The sequence below is a fragment of the Pyxicephalus adspersus genome, chromosome 3, assembly GCF_032062135.1.
Source record: "Pyxicephalus adspersus chromosome 3, UCB_Pads_2.0, whole genome shotgun sequence".
Taxonomy (NCBI): Eukaryota; Metazoa; Chordata; class Amphibia; order Anura; family Pyxicephalidae; genus Pyxicephalus; species Pyxicephalus adspersus.
In genome coordinates this window covers 68051692-68075495 of record NC_092860.1, presented here as the reverse complement: position 1 = coordinate 68075495, position 23804 = coordinate 68051692, and the positions used below count along the sequence as shown (strand labels likewise).

The 23804-nt window shown below is 37.3% G+C and overlaps 1 protein-coding gene across 1 annotated transcript in view; it reads left to right on the top strand.

Moving 5' to 3' along the window:
- COMP (cartilage oligomeric matrix protein) overlaps positions 1 to 23804 on the top strand; it is a 54408-nt gene that overhangs the window by 28659 nt on the left and 1945 nt on the right. Inside the window, exons 6-16 of the mRNA XM_072405050.1 lie at positions 1163 to 1237; positions 1799 to 1951; positions 2774 to 2878; positions 6743 to 6850; positions 7613 to 7772; positions 8578 to 8696; positions 9511 to 9563; positions 15436 to 15629; positions 16411 to 16589; positions 17320 to 17368; positions 19384 to 19580. Of these exons, the coding sequence (XP_072261151.1) occupies positions 1163 to 1237; positions 1799 to 1951; positions 2774 to 2878; positions 6743 to 6850; positions 7613 to 7772; positions 8578 to 8696; positions 9511 to 9563; positions 15436 to 15629; positions 16411 to 16589; positions 17320 to 17368; positions 19384 to 19580 (1392 nt within the window). The remainder of the gene's footprint in view (positions 1 to 1162; positions 1238 to 1798; positions 1952 to 2773; positions 2879 to 6742; positions 6851 to 7612; positions 7773 to 8577; positions 8697 to 9510; positions 9564 to 15435; positions 15630 to 16410; positions 16590 to 17319; positions 17369 to 19383; positions 19581 to 23804) is intronic.

The window sequence follows — 23804 nt, the reverse complement described above, 5'->3', positions numbered from 1 at the left end:
GCTTGCACTCTACAATTTGGAAGGACATAAACTAACAAATGAGCAGAAATGTTAAGCAAACTAATCATTTACAATTTATTAAACTTAACCCTGATAAAGTGTACTTCCACACACATTTCACAAGCTGTTCAATTTAAAGTGACACAATCCTCCACAACAAACAGCACTGACTTTGCATGAGTAAAATTTGGAAATCCTAACAATACACACAAAGTAGGCAATTTTTACAATATGCAGGTACCAAACAGGTGATCAACACAGGAAACAACAAAGGGACTATTACGATATATAAGTAATTAATGAGGAATTGTATGAATACAGACACAGACAAAAAACAGGAAAATGCAAAAACATGCAGGCCAGACCTGGCCAATCCTGAATATATGTGAGTTACAAAACTGGTGTTAAATGTTAAAATATAAGGGAAGCAAAAGGACAATTGTTATAATGCATATGAAGCACGTTAGAAATAAAAACAATATATGGACAACAGAGAATCATTACTACTAGTTGGTAACAAAAATCAATAGTGACAATATGTGGACAGTAAATGGTCAATCATTATAATATGAGCAACAAATGAGCAGTCATAACAATACATGGGCACATACACTATTATAGAATACCTAAAATTTTATAGGAATTAAAAAACAAAAGAATTTTACCCTCACTAATGTCCCCAATGCATTTTTACCAGTAAAAAAACTTTCAACTGGATTAATTCCTAATGAAAAACTCTTTTGCAGTTTGAAACAAACTACATTATTGAAACTTATCTTGTTTAATGAAATGTAAAAAGGACATGAGAGAGATCAATCTGGTACATGTTTAATCTCTAGGTTTTAAAGACTAGACTTCCAGCGTGCTGTGTTTTTAATACAAGCGGGGAACGTTCATGTCTACAGAAAAACAATCCTAAATGAGGAAGATGTTAAAGATCCAACAATGTTGTTCTGCAGTTTGTAATGTAAAATAATTTAAACCAGAGGACCCATATGTAAATTGTAATCAGGACAATTTTACGAACCATTTCAAACAGCAATAGCCCATTAAACATCAAAATAAAAAGCATTTTTTTAAAATGTGCATGCTGTACTTGAATGCAGGAATTTGAAAAAGCTTTAAAATGTACAAAACGTCTTAAAGTAGATATCTTTTACAGATGTGTCAGGATATAGATGAATGTGCAAGTGGAAGCAAAGTGTGTCCTGCCAACACTGTCTGTACAAACACTAAAGTAAGTATGCAATGTGCTTGTTTCACTTGCAGCAAGTTTCAGTCTTATAAATTACACACAAGTAGCATATGTTATTGCATAAAAAATAGAGTAGGAAAATGAAGATGGAATGAACAAATAAAGAAAGACTAATTTTTGTTTCCGATGTGATCAATACATGGGCTGTTTGACAAGTAATAAGCCTCAACCATAAACACAAAAGCTAGGCAATTTATTTTCTATGCATCTTCAATATAATAAGTAGTATTAATTAATGTTCTAACATAGTGGAGATGGACCACATACCCTATTAAAAATTGGGACAGTCCTAATTGCTGAAAGAAAAATGCAACCTATCATGTGGTAATGCTCTTTTATTGGGGAAAAGAAACAAGGTATCCAAGAACCAAGGAGGAGGCTGAAAAGCATAAGATGTCTTACAGTGAAGGGAAGTGGGTGGGAGGTGATAGAAGCAAGTGAAAAGGTTGTAAAAGAAATGAAAGCATCTGTGCTTATACCACCCTAGATTATTGGAATCACTTTCATTGTTTTTAGTTTTTGTTTTTTACTTTCTTTTTATAGGGTTCATTCAAATGTGCAGCTTGTAAGACAGGGTCGGGAAGTGATAAGAATGCTGCCTGTAAAACAGAAAGAAGATGCCCAAATGGAGAGATTAGCAAGTGCCATGAAAATGCTGATTGCGTTATGGACAGGGATGGGACCATATCATGTGTGGTAAGAAATTAGTTTTCTGAAACCTTTTATTTGAAAGGCAATATTGCTGTACACAAGTTGCCATATATGGCTATGATTTATTGCATAATTAATAATATTAGAAAATGATCATGTGGCGTTTTGACTGTGTAGAAACTCTGCAGCCATTACACTTCCTTTTAAAGGGATTTGTTCTCTGTTAATCAGTTTAAGTTTGCAGACTCAACAGGTCATGCCTTTGTTGCAAATAGTTAAGGCTCTAAAGCTGCGTACACACGGCAAATTTTTCTCGCCCGATAATCGGTATCGGCCAATTATCGGGCGAAAATCTGCCGTGTGTACAGTCGGTCGTCGTCCATCGTCCGACGACCGTCCTGGCGGATCCATGGACGATGGACGACGACCGATCCTAATGAAAGGGAAGGGGAGAGCGCGCAGCAGGGTGCCACTCCGTCGCTCTCCCCCTCCCCTCTCCATAGAGCATGAACGGTGCTGTATGTACAGCATCGTTCATGCATCGTGCAGTCTTTTCTCGTTGGAAAGGATCGTGAAAGATCCTTTCCAACGAGAAAAATTGCAGGTGTGTACGCAGCTTAAGTTAAAAAGTTGTGAGCCCCAAGACCCAGGAATGCTAATACACTATACACTATGATAATATAACTATAATATAATATGCTTTATAGCTAAAAGACAAAGGAGTAGTGGCTAATTAAATACCTGTATCATAAAAATCTGGATATTGACCTGGTAGGTTAGAATTTAGAGTAAGAGTCTTTTTTTATTAGATAAGAATGATATACACACTGTTTGATTGTGCTATATTATATGCATATGTTTTTACAGTGTAAAGTTGGATGGGCAGGAAATGGACTGATGTGTGCCAAGGATACAGACATAGATGGATTCCCAGATGAAAAGCTGAGATGCTCTGACTTGAGATGCAAAAAGGTGAGTAAGAGATAAACATGTACCTACAACCAAAACTGTCCTGGGGTGAATTGTGTGGAAGGTTGAATGTATGTGATGTGTGTTAGCAATTAGGCTGATGATTATTGTTTACAGTTATTTTTCCTAAGCCAAAATTTGTCCCATATTAGCTAGACACATAAAGTCCAACCTGCTGGACTTTATGCCATTTTATTGTTATTTGTGTATATTTTTTGTGGTTTAAATTGAGCCTTCTCACCCTGTACATCAGCTAATAGGCATGTTAGATGCCCTGATGGGGTGACATGTGCACATTGTCACATGCCTTTGAGTCTCTGCACCTACCATAAACTATTCCATGGCTAACACCACAAACTACTTATTGATTAATATTGCACAGTTCTGTAAATTTTCTTATATTTTGACCTAACCTACTTTATTCTTACATTTGGGCTAGCATGTATTGTCTACGGCATGATCCTGTATATGCATTTGTACCTTAATAATTTTATTAATAATTGTCTTTTTGCATACCTATTTTAATACTTGACAATGTATTCTTACTTCTTAATTAATACTTCTGTCTGTTTGCCTATTTTAGTACAGTTTTGCATTACTTTTTTTCCCTGCTGTCCAGATGTACTGCTAAATTTTGGTTTGTACCTTGTTTGGTTTAGTCATCTGCTTGATGTTAAGTTGTTTTACTTCCTGTATATCACCTTTCAACACATTACCCTAGCCTCCAGCTACATGTTACACTGTACATGGAAGTGACCCAAATAAAAGCAACTGAATTAACATGAGATAAAATAGAGATTAAATTACAGGGTTTAACAGATGAGAATGGATTGACATCTCTGTTATCTGACTCTTGATTGTGTGTAATTTCACCTCTTCTTTGGATGGAGTTGGATGGAAAGCACTGTCCACTTTGTTTGACCTCATGGCAATATCAGACAGATAAAATGTATTTAAGTACTCAGTCATTCCTCTGTCATCTACAGTTTAGTTTTTTTTTACTAAATATATATTTTATTGTGTTTGTACTATGCACCTAATTGACATTGAATACTAAAAACCCTATAAGATGAATAAATTAGGCTAACACATTAAAGCAGAACTAAACTCAAACTCTCCTTATCTCTAATTTTTAATCAATGGCATAGAGTGATCAGAAGGGGAAAATCAATGGAACATGAGTGATCATGAGTGACTTTCAACAATAAATGTATACTGTAGTCTTCTTCATGGAAAAATAAGACATCCCCTGAAAATAAGACCTAGTGTGTTTTTGGGAGCCAAAAAAAATATAAGACAGTGTCTTATTTTCGGGGAAACACGGTAGTATAGCTGTGGTATGCCTGGTTCTAGCTAACTGTATTAGGTGACGCAATCAATGAATATTGTCTCCAGCCTGTGTTTGGGGGACAAACCCCACTTCTTCCCCCCCAACTAGACAACCAACCTCAGTGGTAAAGCGTGTCGCCAAATTTTACCAAGTAATTTCACATTGAAATTTAAAAGTGATATGGGTCTGTAATTTGTCCAGGATGTGTGGTCCAAGTTGGGTTTAAGCAACATACACATACTCGCTGTTAAAGTATCTGTGCCAAAGGAATCTCCTCACAAAAGCTGATTGAAAAAACTTACCAGATAGGGGGCAAGGATATCTGAAAACTTTTTTAAAAAGCCGAAAACCCATCTGGTCCCGGTTTCTTGTGTGGTTTAGGTGTTTTTATAGCTTTCTGGATTTCTAAAAGTGTAATAGGCGCTTCCAAAGTCAAATGCAAAGTTTCATATAGCTGTTGGAGATTATTGCCTGATAGCTGTGCTTCTGGAGAAATAGCATCTTGAGCAGCAAAGAGATTACGTGAATGAGTGTGAAACTCAGCTAAGATTTTGATAGGGTGGCTAGACGGGCCAAAACTGGGAATATTTACCAGGTACGGTTTAAAAGCTTTATACTCAGAATGCAATCTATTGGCTAACTAAGAATCAGGTTCATTTTTCTTAGTATAATATTTGTTATGGGTCCATCTGATTTGCTTGTCTGCAATCTTTATCCAATTGCCTTTCCAAGGGAAGGGTGGGAGTATATATTTTACCTTAGCTCTGGACTTCATTTTCCAGTGCCACAATGGGAGCTTGAGCTTTCTCTTCCGTCGTGTAGCCAAATGTATAAAACAGCCTGTATTACGCTTTATGTGCATTCCATAAGGTACCCATAGAAACATCAAAAGTATTATTTGTTTTGAAGAAGTCTTTCAATTCATTCCCAATTTCTAGGACCGCGTCAGGGTCACTCAATACAGATTCGTTGAGGGCCCACACTTGGCCGATCATATAAAGAGAATGTCACAAGATATGGTAGAGGAGAGGAAATAAGAGGGGATCAAAATATGGTCTATTCTAGTCCAGGTACTATGAGGATGAGAATAGAATGTATAGTCCTGTTTGCAGGAAGAAATCCCTCTAGAATTTTTGTATTTTCTATGTTTTTTTTCATACTTTCATGGGAAAATTGAAACTATGTTTTGGCAGAGAGAAATATTACTCTTTATTTTATCGCATTCAAAACATTAACATCTGACCATATTTGAGTTAACTCCATGACTTCTAAATAAAGCTTTGCTGTGACGGATTGTGGTAGGTCCCTAATCCATATTCAAATTTGCAGCCAAACAGAATTTCAATATTTTCATAATATTTTATTTTGACTAAATGTATTTTTACTGATTTATTTATGAAAGTGTTTTATTCATCCTCTTTTCCATCTTTATTATCCTTGTTTGCATTAATTTTTTTTTTCAGTTTGAGAGGGATCGTTTGTTGTCTGGCAGTTACTGCCATGTAAATTGTTTGATTTATGATGCGGTCTCCTAGCATTGGATCATACATAAGAACATTCAGTAACAGTCATGTTGTTGACTGTATTGCTCTTAACCGTTGGACTGTGCCCTTTGATGATGTTATGCAGTCAACAGGGCATTAACACTTAAACATCAGAAGACCTCCTACATCTCCCCCACCCCCTGACTTATTGGGAAAAGGCAGGTACATTCACAGTAAACAAGATACATTAAAGGGAAAAGAGGAATCTTTTATAACTCAGTTAGCAAATTTATAGTAGTTTAAGGACTAAAGACTACTTAACATTGATGGTTGACTTACCAACAATCATCTTTTACCCATTCTGTGATTTCATTTATTTATTAAAACACTATAATTTGCCAGTTACTATATTTACTAAGCTGCACAAACTTGAGATTCTGTTATATTCTCCATATCATTTATCTGTAATCAGCTTTCCCTGATGTTTTGGAAGCCTTCCAGTATATTTAAATGATCCAATTTCTAGCATAATTTAAAACATTTACTACCAAGTTTTATTGCTTAATATAGTTGAGATCACCACCTCATTGTTTTAAACATCTACACCCCCATAGTATGAATAGTAAAGTGCAAACATCATAAATCCATAAAACCAATCAACAGAAAAAAAGTTAAAATAAAAAAAAAAAACTGAAAAGCTGCATACAGAAGCATAGTCGTGCAGTTAATTCAAAGGAAGGCAACAAATATAAAGCAGAGCCCAATAAGCTCCAATAAAAGGACAAAATCATAACTGATCCCATAAAGTAATTGGAATGTTCTTTAGATCAACACTCTTTGATGATATGAGTAATAATAACCAGTTATACTCTGCACATTTAGAAATGCAATTTTTTAAAACATTTTATTTTACATTGATCTATGCTATATTCTGTTGTTGCCATAGTCTTGTTTGGTTAAGCCCTTAGTAAGGACTTCAGTTTTAGTTGGAACATAATAATATTGTTTAGGGTACAATCATATTTGTAATGGTCTGAATGTTTCCCCCTACAGGACAATTGTGTAACTGTGCCTAATTCTGGTCAGGAAGATGCTGACAGGGATGGAATCGGAGATGCATGTGATGATGATGCTGATGGAGATGGCATAGCAAATGTTCAGGTTTAAATGTCAAACCGTGTACACTTTTTTTTTTCCCCTTGGTCTAACACATTGTTTTTAAATAATTCTTAGGGTAGAATCTGATGATGATCTGCTGTTATTTAAAGTCTCCTTCTCTAAGATTATTGGGTTTTAAGTATAAATTTGCAGTAAGACAACTTATGTTGCAGTCTATGTATTATTTAGCCTGATTTAAATTTTACTTGAGATTGCCACCATCCCTCAAATGGTTCAAATATGGTATTCAAAAATATCGGTATCCAAAAATATCCATACCTGCCTCCATACCAGGTGACAAAGTGCACTTGTAGTTGAATAACCTTTTTTGCTGATACACCTTGTTTGCTTGTACTAATTACATCCCTGAGGAAGCGGACCTTGTCTGCGAAACGCTTCTGATGATCCCTACATATGTAATGTGTACAATATACTCAGCCTATGCATGTTATGATGTTTTTTAACTTCCCCTGAATTGCTATATGGGGAGTGGCATGTATAAACTTCTTTTAATGTGATGTAAATAAAATGCAATAATTTTATAAGATCCAACTGCCGTGAAAGTAACATATTTTGATATTTTTGGACACCATATTTGAAATTATGTTGCAGTGTTACAATTTAAATCAGAAACTGCTTTATTTTGGGCTTAATATTAGTTTGCAATGTATTTTGAAGTGTTTTATTGACTTATATAATAATTATGGTATATTGACATTATATTAACAAAAGGAGAATAAATAAGATCTCTGTCTATTGTTGCAGGATAACTGTGTCTATGTTCCTAATGTGGATCAGAAAAATGCAGATCAGGATAACTTCGGTGATGCTTGTGATAACTGTCGCAACATGAAAAATGATGACCAGAAAGACACTGACCGAGATGGAAAAGGAGATATCTGTGATGATGACATTGATGGAGACAGTATGTTTAAATCATTTGACAACTGTACTTTTTGTTTTTTAGATAATTTTGTTTTGCTTTCAAATAAACACAAAGGTTTATAGCTTATATTCAAAATATTACAAAATGATAGCAATGCTTTTTAAAGAATGCTGTGAGCAGGTTCAGGCACTGTATTCCTACAGCATTAATTCTGGCTACAGATAGCTTCAGTAGAAAAGTTATCTTGAACTCAAGTTATAATTTTATAAAAGCAGTAGTATATACAGTATACTAATTTTGTAGATACGGTAAAAGTCTAATGCTGAGTCTAAAGTGAAACTGCACTTCCCTTGCCCTATTATACTAAGCTGTTCCTGATATCATTTGCAAGATCACATATGCCCTGCACTCTCCACCCATTCCTAGCAGACTTCCAAATACAAGCTTGTACTTGGAAGCTCCATCAGTATAAATATTTCCATATGAATGAATAGGAGTGCAAAGCACATGCACAGGCCATATTGGGAAGATTTTGACAAGGGTCTCTACAATCTTCTCAGTGAATAAATTGAATTGATTTGCTAAATTGAGGACAGATAAGTAAAAGACAGAGAGGTGGCCTAGAGGGCTTGGGGGGCTACATTTTGTGTTTAATCAAAGTAATGTAGGATGTAGATAAATGTCAAGAGAATTTAGGGCAGAAACTATACTTTTACTAGCAAAGTATATTAGTTTTATGGCAGGATTAATAAATTGGAATAAATTAGACATTTATACTTTTCTATGCAAATATGCTACATTTGTGACCTTGAAACCACTTCTAATAATATGCTCAACTTTTTAGAAATTAAAAATGCTGTGGATAACTGCAAAATAATCCCAAACACGGACCAGAAGGACACAGATGGTGATGGTGTAGGTGATGTATGTGACAGCTGTCCCACAATTCGCAACCCAGATCAGGTAAGCTTTAATGGTTTGATTAACAACTAAAACATCAATAAAATTTAATTGCAGCATACATTGCCAGTTTCACAAGAATTCAATATGTCTAGAAATGTAAGATTCCTTTTTTTGCAGGCTTCATCTGCTTCAACTACTACCCACCTGCTACATTGCAAATTCTCTGTGCAGGACACTACCTCACAATGCCCCTGATTCATCAATAAAATCCGCGCTCGCTGGAAGCGCGAAAGTACGCGCGGCCAGCGAGCGCGGTTTACCGCGGTCCGGACCCGAGTGTGCTCATACACTCGCCTCCTCACTGCCAGCCGGATTCCTGCCTTCATAATAATGAGCAATAGGGGGCAGTTGCTGAATAGCGCGATGGCGTACGATTTCGGATCGCGAATACGAATGCGCGACCGATAATCCGATTCTGCTTGATGAATCAGGGGCATTGAATTCTTGTGAAACCGGCAATGTGAACCTAGCAGAAATAACATGTATGCTTACAGTCTGCTATATACAGTGGGTATACTTATTAATAAAGTATGTACATTTTAAATATTTGTTTAATTACTTGTCATTCATACTGTTAAATTGTATTGTAAATTATATATCCTAACATTGATACAGAACAAATGGTACGTATCTCAAAGTTGTATATGTGGGTCATTAATAGTTATTTTTATACTACTTATGCTATAACCCAAATCTCGAAGTAAAAACTTTGCTAGCAATACAATTTTTTTAATTTTTACTTGGTTTATCAAGTGCAAGCTGTTGTATGCTGCCAGAATGAATATGTTGTTATCCTATTTTCTGTCATTCTCAGGCAGATGCTGACCATGATTTAGTAGGAGATCAGTGTGATACCAATCAAGATCGGTAAGAAAAACAAATATTTATTTAGACATAAATCTAACTTGCAACATATAGAGTAAACATATGCTGGTAGAATAAGGCTACGTACACACGTGCAATAATTGTTGAAAACAAACGATTAATGACTGATCGCGTCCGATATAATTGCTAACAAAAAAAGTGCACAGCGACTGGCCAACGACACTGATGAACGGGGAATGTCGCTGGAAACGAAGCACCATCCTGGTGGATCTGATTGGGCGACGATCATTCGTTATCTTTTGTGTGTGCAGTCAGTCAGTCAGTGATCATGGATGGTTCTGAGCATGTGCAACGAACAAACGTTCATTGCAACACACTTCAGTGTGTATATGTACTTATGTATGTTATTATATATATGTATATATGCCTATACAGTTAGGTCCATACATTTTTGAACAGAGACAACTTTTTTCTAATTTGGCAGAGCATTAAAAAGGAGGAAACCCAGCATCTGGTGATGTCCATGAGTTCAAGACTACAGGCTGTCATTGCCAGCAAAGGGTTTTCAACCAAGTATTAGAAATGAACGTTTTATTTTCAGCTTTTTAATTTGTCTAATTACTTTTGAGCCCCTGAAATGAAGTGATTGTGTAAAAAAGGCTTTAGTTCCTCACATTTTTATGCAATCTTTTTGTTCAACCCACTGAATTAAAGCTGAAAGTCTGCAGTTCAACTGCATCTGAGTTATTTCATTTAAAATTAATTGTGGTAATGTACAGAACCAAAATTAGAAAAAAAATTGTCTCTGTCAAAATATTTCTACATATATATATATATATATATATATATATATATATATAAACGACCAAAAAAAATTGAAAAAAAAATGTTTTCTACTGGGCTTGCTGCATCTCTTTTTTGAGAGCCTCCAGCTCCCTAGTTGCAGCCCTTAGTGCCTCTGACATGGTCTGCATAGTGACTTGCAGTGCGTCCATCCTGCACGGAATTTTTTCTTTGAAACGTCACCTGTGCGGGAAAATAAAAAAGCATATTGAGTTCAGAGATATTGTACAGGTAAGTTGACACATGGGTATGACACATTTTTCTGCATGCGCGATGTATAAATGCTTATCAACAGATTTCGGCTCACCTCTCCTCATACCTCCAACGCTCTTCGTCTGCCCTGATGTGTCTGGCTCAGAGCTTTCCTGCTCCCCCTCTGGAATAACTTCAGGATCTACAAAGTAAACATGTGTGCAAAAAAAAAACATTAATTACATAATTTACATTACATTTAATTTACCATATTCAACCTCTCTCTACTTTTTTGGTGCATACCTTGGTCAAGATCCAGTGGTGAGGTACACACTTCCATCTTGATAGGCTCTGTAGGGGAAGCCATAATTAACTCTGTAGCAAGAAAATATAAATATACCTAACATATATGAAATGATATATTCTTAGGCATGAGTATATAGCAATATCCTACCTTCATGTTCAGGGTGAACCTCTCCCTCTGGCTCTACCTCTTGCTCTGGCTCTAGCTTTTGCTGTGGCTCTTGCTCTGGCTCTTGCTTTGGCTCTAGCTCTGCTTCTTGCTCTGCCTCCCTAGCAGCTAACCTTTATTTTTAAACCTTGTCGTCCTAATAAAAAAAGACCCCAAATTACTAAACATAACTAAAAATGTAGGTTCCCCCCTCCCCAAACACACCTGTTGAAGTTACTAAGCACAGTCAACATATAATAGTTGCACTTACGTTTTTTGGCGATGCAACGTCTGAAATTCTCAAGCATGACCCTCTCTCGATTTTTGAAGTTGGATCACTGCTTGCGGAGCTCTTCATTGGAACGCTAAACCCCAAATTTGTCCTCCAGCCTGCTCTGCACAGTCTCCAAAATTCTATCCTTCCTGGCATTTGGATGTGGATGAAAAGCCCTCCTGCCATCATAATCCGCTCACCATGACCTCCATCTCCTTGTGACTCAGAACAGGAAATGCAAGGTGTGCTGGGAAATCTGGAGAGAAATTAACCATTTAAGATCATCCACGAGTGTTCCTTCATTTGAACTTTCATTTATACGATTTCTTCCCGAAATGTTCTTTCTCGGAACATACTTATAAGGTAGGTGTTGCTGCTTTGCCTGTCCTTGTGCTGTGTTTCAGCGGTGTAAGGTGACTAATAGAATTTTTTTCATTTATTTTGCAGAGATCATGGCCAATGATGCGTTCAACAACCCAGACTTCATGCGTGAATTCATTGAAACCTACAGATCCTATCCCTGTCTGTGGAAGGTGAAGTCTGGGGAGTATGCCAACAGATATCTAAAGATGAAGGCGTACGATGCTATGGTGGAACTCTGCAAAAGCATAAATCCTGCGGCCAACATCAACTATGTAAGGCACAAGATCCAAAACTTGCGCACTGTGTTCAAAAAAAGATTTGAAGGCTTCTCAGCTGTCAGGTGCTGGCGCAGAAGATGTATACGTACCTAAATTATGGTACTGCTCCAGTGGTGTTGAAGTACTGCAAGTACATGTTTCGGTTTTCATTTTTGGACACTGATACATTCTGCGGTACTGCATGCTGTGGATCCACTAGACTGGTGAATTGGCTGCTACTTTCCCCCGGTGCCATGCGTGCTGCTGTAGCAGAATCTTGCTCTATTAGTGGGCCAAACGATGCACTGCAAATATTCCAGCGTAGAAAATTATGCAGCAAGCATAAACTACCTTGTAAATTTTGTCCATGCGCAGATTTATAGCAATATGTAATATTCTATAGCGATTTGCTAGAATACCGAATGCATTCTCAACCACCCTTCTAGCACGAGATAGCCTGTAGTTGAGAATTTTTTTCTGTTTGGTCTAAATTCTTCAAAAGGGAATAGTTTTAACCTCCCTGGAGGTATGAATAATGAGTATTTTTAAATGTAAAAGCAGTACATCAAAAAATACTAATTATTTTAAATTTCCTGCCTGGCCCCGCCTACCTGCCCAACGGTCTCGTGCTCCAGCCCAAGGCTCGGGAGCAGATGCCCGGCTGGCATCTGCTTCCCCTGGCCTCGCGTCTCTAACATTCACACGCTGGGGACGTAGATGCCAGCCGGCATCTGTGTAGCCTGGCTATATCCGGCAGGAATCGCCAGAGGAATCAGATGCCGGGCAGCTCTGGAAAGTGCCACGGGCTTCGCTGGAGGACGCCGCAGCCATCGCTGGAGGACGCCTTTAGAACGTGAGAACAAGGTAGGAGTTTAAAACTCCCTGGCAATTCCACTCTGAGTGTGGCTCAGAGTTACCACTTTTGGCACTAAAAATTAACCCTGAGCCACACTCAGAATACCACCAGGGAGGTTAATAAGTTGTCATGTAATGCAAACGCAGCCATTCCTCAGGTGTATCAGGAAACTGAGAGGAGAACATAAGAAAAGTTAATATGTATAATAATATGTTCTATTTTCTTTTCTTCCTGGCAGACTTCCTCCAGTGACCTAGTGGACAGTCCACATGCTGCAACATCCACTTTGGTGACTTCCAGCCTCAGCCAAAAAAAGGAGTCGAAAACAAGAGAAACTGGAAAAAAAGCAAATTTTGCAGCAAACTATGGCCACACTTAGCCAAAAAGAGGATCAGTTTGATGCCTTTGGCTTTAGCGTTGCTGCAAAATTGCGGAAGATGGACCCAGAACAAACATGTGCTGTGGAGCTGATTGTCACCGATGTGGCCAACAAAGGTTTAATGCAGCAGTTCAACCCACACTACCCTACTTATTCCTTCCCTACTTCGTACCAGGAGCCTCACCAGTAGCCTCACCTTCCTTCTGTATCTAACTAGCCTCCAAGCTACCAATATAAGCCCCCCACTGCTCTTCCTCAGTACAGCCAAGTGACTATAGTTTTGGCCATGAAAGCCGCCAATTTACAGATTTATAATGTTATTGTGTGACAACTATTTATTGCAGTTATGTTGCTGTTAACATTGTTATTTATACTTTTTATGTGCTATAGTTTTACAAAAAAGTTGCACTTTGTTAAATAAATGTTATCTCTTTTTATGAAGTAAAAGTGTACATTCCTTTGTGTAATGATTGTATGGGGTACCTACCTTCATGTATTCATCTTTCAATAATTGCTGCTCATGTCTCGGAGATGATATGGCCCATTGCTTGCCGTGAGATCCCAGTGGAGAACTTCATGTCCTGCAGAGATCTTCCAGTGGCAAGGTATCTTAACGTGATGATCAACCTCTGTTCATCTGTTATGGACTTTCTCATGCAGGTATCTTGTTTCTGCAGAAAAGGTCCCACTGTGGCAAGTAATTCCTGGAAGCACACATTCGAAAGTAATTTTTGTAGAGATCTGGGGATGTCAAGCGCAGTTCCCCTAGCAAATTCTCATGGGAAAGGTTGTCTCGGTACATCAACCAATCTTTACAGCAAACCCTATGCTTCTTCACAACTTGTTCTTGCACATCATGGTTATCTTGCTCCTCACATACACATACAGTGCACATACAGTGTAGCAAAAGCTACTTTTTTTCCCTTGAGAGGACTTGGAAAGGCATATTGCAAAGAGAGGTAAGTGAACCGATCGTTCGTATGCACACACCCTGCATCGTTCAAACGATCGTTTTTAGCATGTATACATATTTTTGTAATGATCATATCATTACATCATGTACAGAATCATGCAATATCGGGTTGTTCGAAGTAATCGGGAATAATCGTTGTTCAGTCGTTAATCGCTCGTTGTCTAACAACAATTATTGCACGTGGTACAATTTTTTTATGGACCTCTCACCCCAGAGTTATAAATACTTTTCACAAATCACACAGATCAAAAAACATTTAAAATTATCTGTATACCAATAACTGAACAAGCTGCTTTAATTACAAAATGTGCTTTGAAACCCCCAAAACTCTGTTGGTTTAGGAGAGATGTAAGTCCATAACTAGAAAAAGATCGCCTAACACAGTGGTCGCCAATCTGTGGTCCACAAGAACATTTTGGTGCTCTGCGGCTCTGGCCAGTGCACCCCCCAGCGTAGTCAGAAGAAGAACCCAGCTTGGGGGAGCGCACTGGTCAAAGCCGTGGACCATGTCTCCTATATGAATCGCAGGCTCAGGGCAGTCGACAGGTTGTCTGGACACAACCACCCACTCTCCCATCACAGGTTTAAGTGAGTGGGTTCCGGCATCATGACGTCACTCTGGTGGAAGTTTCTTCCCCTTCGAATGCCACACTGCTCCCTGCTTTGGGCGGTCTGGAGTCTGTAAATTTAGTGGTCTTTGACACCCAAAAGGTTAGAGACCACTGGCCTAGCAGACACTACATGCTCCACTTTGAAAAAAGTGATAGTTTCAAGAAATGTACAGTTACCTTTTCTTGCCCACCTCCCAACCAAAACCCAACCTCTTACTTTCCATAAATATATCCTCAATTGCCAGCGCAAAGAAAGATTTTGTTATTCACAAAAGTTCTTTTCAGATTGTAGAATCATGATCATTGCCCCCTGAAGCACTGTTGTCTGCAGGTCAAAATACTTTGTAACTTTCTGGATGATGGCCAGCAACCCTGGGAATTTTTAATAATCTTCCAAGAGCTCCATGTATAAACTATCCTCCCTGAAATTCGTTTACACATGATCGAAACTCTTTAGGTGTATTCTTCAGTCCCTATTAAAATAATGACTCGTTCTGCCATCTAGCGGCCCATCTCAAAAGTGCACAGAAGTCTCAATGGAAAATGCTATCCGTGTAAGCAAAAATTTATGAACGAATCTAAAGTAAATTGACAGGGGAATAATTTTTAAATAGAGCCTTCAGTATTTTATAAGTATTTATATGTGTATATATGAAACTGTGGCTGAGACTGTAATCTAATGTGTTTACTTTTTTATTCCACTGTTTATTAACAGAGATGGCGATGGCCTCCAGGATTCACGTGACAATTGTCCATCAGATATTAATAGTTCACAACTAGACACAGATAAGGATGGTTTGGGAGATGAATGTGATGATGACGATGACAATGATGGTATCCCAGATACTGCACCACCTGGGCCAGATAATTGCAGAAAAGTACCAAATCCAGACCAGGCAGATTCAGATGGTAAAAATTTTGTGTCTCAGTTAGTGATTTTTTACTGGACTTTTTCTTTTTTTACATACAGTATAAAACATTTTTTATTTAAAGAAAAATGATACCAAGACAAGATACAATGTACAATATCGAGAAAGTCAAAATTCAAGGTATAACAGGTGCCATATTCTCAAAATCCACAATATTCTAGTAGAGGTAACAGATCAGATATATCTGGAATAAAGATTTCCTTTACCGACCACTTTCAGACCCCATGGGTCCTGTTAAGATAATAGAAAGGTGGCTTCCCCATCTCTCCGGGGCCAGTTTGTTCACATATAACCATCTGAATGGTGGAAGACTCAGCAGTTAGGGCCTTTATGTCAGCTCTGGTAGGTAATGCCTATATTAGGGATCATAGTTCAGTGACCTCAGAAATTAAGGCTCACAGAGTTACATTGAGAAAGCATGTAGGATGCATAGAGTCACTCACTGCGTCCATGGATGACCAGTCTGGTGAGTTTGGATCAAGAGGAGGAAAGATTGCTGTATACTGCAGCTCAACACAGCCTGAAGTAGAATCAAGCTGTTCACCAGGCCTTAGTGGAGCTGTTATGATAGTTTATTGGTGAGATTTCCTAAAGAGGCCGTGGGAACTCTGGATAAAACATGCTCACCTTGCCATGCCCACTGTTATATTTGAGATTTTGTATGCACTGTATCAAATCTACCAGGTAGTGTATTATTTATCATGTTTTAAACCATGACTAGATATGATCCCTTCCTTTTTTATCTTCTTTCTTTTTTTTAGGTAATGGTATAGGTGATGCTTGTGAAGGAGATTATGACAAAGACTTGGTGATAGATAAAATTGATGCTTGCCCTGAAAATTCAGAAATTACCCTAACAGACTTCAGAGCTTTTCAGACTGTTGTTTTGGATCCAGAGGGAGATGCGCAAATTGATCCAAACTGGATTGTGTTAAATGAGGTATGCATTAGATAATTCTCATTAGCACTGCTGCTTCAGTAGAAGGGTTCCTCTTCGTAGTTGTGGCTGTAGCTGGATGTATGGAGTGCTCTACAGCCATAGATCGACACTGTTAAACATTTCAATGCATTCATAGACAGCTCCACAAGAGAAAACTTTATTCCCATACTGACCACACATGCAGAGATGTACTCGTTGTAACAGCACACCTGCCCACAAAATTAGGTATGACAGAATGCTGTTCCTCTTTGGAGCAGTTTATAGGTTTCAACCAGCTTGTAAGATTGATTCTTTACACGACACTCTCCCAGACACGACCAATTGCTACTCCTCCCGCCCTCGCTCTTTCCAACCAAAATTAAAACGTGCAGTAACTTTTTAAAGAACCATCATATTTGCGGGATAAGTGGTAATTACAGCTTATGGTGCATTTGAAAATATACCTACCAAATGAACATTTAATGACAACCTAGCATAGTGTTCAGGTGTATGTCTAAGTTAGGAGAAAAGCAACCTATTAGCTACCTCAAGACTTCTGTGAAGTGAGCTTCCGACAAGCCAAATTTCAGCCATGGGTTTTTTCATTAACTTTCTCAAATACGTGATTGGCATTAGTAATGATAAAGACATTATATATAACTTTATATATATATATATATATACCAAATAAATTAAGTATATCAAACAGCTTAACTCTATTGTGCTCAAACATTTGTTTTGTCTATTTCAGGGGATGGAAATTGTCCAAACAATGAACAGTGATCCAGGACTGGCTGTTGGTAAGAAATAGTAGTTTGTGGGGTTTTCTCTTAATTTAATTTAGATTTTTGTTAATAATGTAAATTAGCCCTATAACATACTGTTTGGAAGTGATAGATAGATAAGTAAATATTTTGGTATCATGCCTCAACCAAGAAACTTATAAATGGTTATCTTATGGCGTTAGTACATTAAGGCATTGCCCTAATACAAGCATACTAGAAATTAGAACTGCTTATAACATGCTTAGCAAACTAGAAAAAATTAAAGCCAGAGATTTAAAACAAAAACAATACAACCATCTTTTTGTAACTTTGTACCTCAAAGACAATACCATATCATTATCAGTTGCATGTTATTGCAACTGTTCTTCACTTGCATCATTTAAAGGAATAACACTATTACCACTTAAGGTAAAATAGGGGACAATGTCGTACCAAGTGCAATACCTTACAGCTGAAAAATGATTAAACAATAGTCAAAATGCTAATGACTGGCACTGTTAGTTGTTTTAATTTAGTTTAGTTGACAAATGGATTCTACTTCCATATGGGATATGTATTTCTTTTGAAATTCTTTCAACAGATTTTCTATTCTCTATCAGCCCTCTTGCTGCTGCCCTTATTTCCCACAATTGATACAAGAGGGGTTGTTAACTAAAGCAGTTCTATTTAAACATGTTTGGGGGGATAACTAGCTCTCAAGATTTATTGTTCTAATGTTTCTAATGTTCTAATGTTTTAATGATCTAATGTTGTTTTAGTTGTCCAAAAAGAGAGGCAATCTTCCCACTGACTTCCAATAAATTGTTTTTTGCAGGAGACTTGAAAAGTAATTTAGAGGTACCTCTGGGGTAAAACGGTTGAGAACAGTAGCCAATTTATACATTTTTAGAAAATATATCAACTGTCAATCCTGATCATTGAAGGGAGAATTTATGCTTTACCTAATATTCTATAATGTAGTGCAAGGGTGCCCAACCTAAGGCCCATGGGCCGGATGTGGCCTGCTCTCTCTGCTTGTTGTCTTGTGGGGGATGGGGCATGTGCATCTCCTATGTTTCTCTATGATATTGTGCTACCAAGAGAGGAAGCTTCCTCAGCATGCTGTGTTAGCTCCCTGGAAGTGGGCGTGTACTAATGATGTCAGCAATCAACTGTGGCTGCTCCCCGTCTACCTTGCATTGTGAGATAATCTGTGATCCCCAAATTCTCTGGAACAGAGTGATGTTGGCAACTGGAAATGTAGGAGTCAGTACAAAACCACTTATGTCCCCCTCCTTCCCATTAAATGGTATACCCCATCATGCTACCCTGTCACACATAGCTATCCCCTTACTCTCTATGAACCCCAATTTCTCTGTAAGAAAAGGGAAATGTAACTGCAAGAGCAGGACTCTTGTGGATAACTCCCCCTTAAATTGAATCACTACGACAGCACCACAGGATACTAAAAATTATACCTGTCATACAATGCTAGCCTGTCACATACGGGCCCCCAGATGAAAAAAGGTAGGGCTCTATTGAAGTAGTACATTAAAACTAAAACAAAGCCTAAGTTTATACAGCATCTTTATTAATATTTTGAATGAGACTTTAGTTTTTCATTTAGTGTATTATTGTATTTTGAAATGTTTTAAATGTTAAATAGTACTGTATTTGTCAATGCAAGTAATATAAAAACCTGTTGTGTTTCTTTCTGTGCACAATTTGTATCTACACAGGTATGTGTGACTAGGAACTGATTTGGATTGCCCTGGTGTTAGCTGCTTAGACTCAGAACCCTATTTATATGTGATAGATGATTAAATATGATATTTGATACAATTGTGCTCTATTTAATTTACAGTCAATTTTATCTTAATTTAGCAAGTTCCTTTCCTGTACATGCTAAATGTGATAATTCCTTAGATATATAAAATGATTCCAGCATCTGAACATTGCACTTGGTTATCCACTCTGTAAACTTTTTTTCTTTTCCAAGCTTACTTAGGGTACATAACACATTTTGTATTGGTCTTTTTTTCTTTGTTTAGGTTACACTGCATTTAATGGAGTAGACTTTGAAGGAACATTTCATGTTAACACAGAAACAGATGATGATTACGCTGGTTTTATATTTGGATACCAAGACAGCTCCAGCTTCTATTCAGTTATGTGGAAACAGATGGAACAAACATATTGGCAAGCGAATCCCTTTCGAGCTGTAGCTGAACCGGGCATTCAGCTAAAGGTGAAATAAAAAAAAAAAAAAGCAGAAAAACAAACACACACACGATTTTTCTGTTAGGAATCTTGAAAACAGTTTTTAAATTACAAAAAAGCCTCTGAAAGAAACTTTTACAAACAAAATGTTGCAGCTGTCATTGCTGTCTTGCTTTTAGAAGAACAGGGCATACTTGTTATTGTTTTTCGTCTTTGAATTAGACCCCAAAGCAAATATCCAGCCAATACAATTTATATTATTGACTAAGTTTTTTCTTAAGGCAATCCATAGTCATTGCTGAAACTACTTCCTGAGGGGGCCGATTCCACTTTTCACAGACCTTACAGTGAAGAATCCCTTCCTTATCCGGAGCTTAAACTTCTTTTCCTCCAGACACAAAGAGTGCCCTCTTGTCTTTGTAATGATTTCAAAGTGAATATTGGGGAAGATAATTCTCTATATGGACAGTTTATATATTTATACAAGGTGATCATATTCCCCCTTTAAACGTCTCCTCTCAAGAGAGAATAGATTCAGTTTAGCTAAACTCTCCTCTTAGCTGAGCTCCTCCATTATTATTATTATTATTATTATTATTATTATTATTATTATTAATAAACAGGATTTATATAGCCCCAACATATTACTCAGCGCTGTACATTAAATAGGGGTTGCAAATGACAGACTAATACAGACAGTGATACAGGAGGAGAGGACCCTGCCCCGAAGAGCTTACAATTTAGTAGGTGGGGGAATTTACACACAATAGGATGGGAGATGTGTAGTGGTGGGAAGTAGTGATGGTTTCAAAAGGCATTCTTTCTATTAGTTTAGTTGCCCTTCTCTGCACTCTACAATTTAACAATGTCCTTTTTGTGAACTGCCCAAAACTGGACTGCATATTCCAGATGTGGTCTGACCAATGCTTTGTACAGGGGCAGGATTATGTCTCCATCTCTGCAGTCTATTCCTGTTTTATTACAAGAAAGTACTTTACTAGCTTTAGATATTGCAGCTTGGCATTGCATGCTGCTATTAAGTCTATAATCTACCAGAACCCCCAGATCCTTCTCCATTCCTGACTCCCCCAAATGTATTCCTCCTAGACAGTATGAAGCGTGCATGTTGTTAGCTCCCAAGTGCAAAACTTTACATTTTTCTATAATAAATGTAATTTGCCACTTGGCTGCCCAATCAAACAGTACATCCAGGTCTGCTTGTAGATTATAGACATCCTGTATGGACCTAATTCTGTTATATAGTTTGGTGTCATTTGCAAACACAGAAATGGTACTTTTAATCACTCTATATCATTTATAAGGATGTTAAACAGTAAAGGTCCCAACATGGTATCAAGTATGAATCATTAATCACTACTCCCTGGATGCAGTCTTTAGGCCAGATCTCTATATATTTACAGATTGGCTTTTCTAAACCTATTGACCCTAACTTACATAATAACAACTAACAAGCCACTGATCACATTCAGAAAGTGAACAAAGTTGGCAGCTGTTGCTAAGGTGTCAAAATGACAGCAGCATGAACTGCTTCTAAACTTGTTTGTAATCACAGTTTAAATTATACAGAAAAAAGTTGTAGAGTAACAAAATACAGATAATATTACTTTGCATATCTTCTAATATGTGTCATGTGATTCAGAAGAAAAACAAAGCAAAATTAACATAGCACTTTGCTTTTACCATGATCTGCACGTGAAGTAATTTAAAGTAACCTTGCAATTCAAAAAATGTATTTTGAATAAACAGATGTCTTATTTAACTTATTATTAACCCCTATTCAATTCTAATTAGGCCAATTAAGTTCCTCCCAATTTTATCCTTGCCTCTGTGCTCTGCAAATTTTTAAACAAAATATTATTTAAACATTTTTTCTGTAATTTTTATTGTTATGTTGTTAATTTGTTTTGTTGTTTAGGTAAACAAATATCATTATTTTGACCCAATGTTACCTAAATACATTTTATATTTATATTATTAGATTTATATAAATATATATTCTTATTTTCAAATATGTTGCTGTTACTGTGCTTTGTATACCTTCATGTATATGGCAAACATGTCCATATGCATTTCTACTGAATGTTACATTTAACTTATTTCTCATTGTCATATTTTTGTATTTTTGCAATGTCTGTTACACATTTTTCAATGTGCACTGCTTTAAAGAAGACTTCAGCAGTAGGCCAGTATGCTTTTATTTGTTTTATGCAACATTTTGACAAACTTGATACATATCTACAAAATAAATTTTCTGTAGATCTTTGTAGACGATAAAGAGGAATGCCTGAAAATAATGTGATACAAAAGTTGAATGAGGACTTTTGTCCGATATACAATGGGGGGGAAATACGTATTAGGGCTATTTTTTGAACAGCAGTGTAGTTTGGAGGTGGGAACATCATGATATAGGGCTGTTTTTCAACATATGGTTCTGGCAGACTTCATATTGAAAGAAGGATGAATGTAGAAATGTACCGGGACGTTCTTGATAATAATTTGCTGCCATCAACCAGGCCAAGTAAACATTTAGCTTTTACTATGCTACGTGTGCCCCAGTAAAAAGATTCCTTTTTTTTTACTGTAATTCAACAGAAAGCAGGAGGAAATTATTCCCAATGTAAGGAGCAGAATGATAGGGCTGCCAACAAGTTTTCATTGAGGTTGTGTCACGTATAACAGGGAGGGGAGGGAAACAGAAAGGTTAATACAATGGACTAGGCCTCCAATGGCTAGGGAAAAGGGAATGGTCACCCCTTACAGACACCCTAACCTCACCCTAACTCCTGACAGTATGAATATCCCCTGATGGTGGGAATACTCATACACTGGAACCTAGGCCCTAGTAGCCCTGTATAGTCCTAAGAGTAGTGACTGGGCTTAAGACTACTGGTTCCTTCCCTTATGAAAGAACCAGTGTCTGAGGCCTAGTAACAACCAAAGAACAACAAAACACCAAAAGTAGTTCAACTTATCTTAATAGCAAATAGAGAAGCAGGAAGTCTAGAGAGGACAACACACCAGCTCTTCACATCCCAGAAGTGAATATCAACCGCACAGCATGAAGTGTGAGGTCAGACTAAATGGAGGAGCAGTAATGACCACCAGCTGCAGCTGACACAAGGGGTGTGATCATTACAAACAACAACACAGAAACAAGTAAAAACAAAGAGACTGACAGATAACCTCACATGCAGCTTGTCTCACAGGTCTTCTAACCCCGGAAGGGACCGTGACAGGTTGGTTTTATATACACTTTAAGCAGTACATTTTTTTAATTTACCATTTCAAAGCTGTTTACCTGTATGTACAATATTTTATTTTCTATATTTTTTCTTTAGTATACAGTAATAATTTGATCTATGGTTTATTTTTTGTATACATATGTATATTTCTAAATAGAGAAAAAAAAATACTTTCAACATGGAGAACCTGCAATTCACATTTCTCCCCTGGGAATAAACACGAGCCTGTGGACAATTCTGTTTTGTTTGAGTCAGACCATTTCACTTTGTGGATCGGCCTCATATTTCTGTCTGCCTGTACACAGCCTGCTGGCACTGATGTCCTGTTGGCATTCCATTCTTTACCTGCTGCAGAACAGTTACAAGAACAACAGGACAACTAAACAAACATACTGTTCAATTTAATTTTGCATTATCTTGCAAAAGATACTGTTGCATTAGCTATTTTAGTTAAAGTTTTAGCAGCCATCCTACAATTCTTATTCAACCTTCTCCTTTATTTATCTTATAGAGTGCCTTTGAGCTATTTTAGCAGATATCAAATATATAAGGATATAAGGATGTATTGAAAATGTATAATGTATTGTAGCGTCTGTTGATTGGCTGAGAAAAGGGAAACCCTGATGACGCTCACCTTTTGTCAGCCATTCAGCACTAGAGGTGAATGGGGAGACTTGTCTTCATTTACCCTCTAGTGCCTGGGGATCCCACACTATCAGGAGTACCATAACTGTGCTTATGTCATGAATGCAGCCGTGGGAATCATTCTATAATTAAGGGATAACCTGTAAAAAAAAGGTAACACAGTTAACACAAAACACACACATTTAATAAATTACTTTAACATTAAAGTCTTGTCTTATTATTTACTCATATTGTTTAACCCTTTCAGAGAATGAGTAATGGGTTTTATGTACCCCTGTACTCATTCCCCAGGGTAGGGCGGCAGAGATCTGGGAGTCCCCTTATTAAAGGGAGCTTCCAGATTC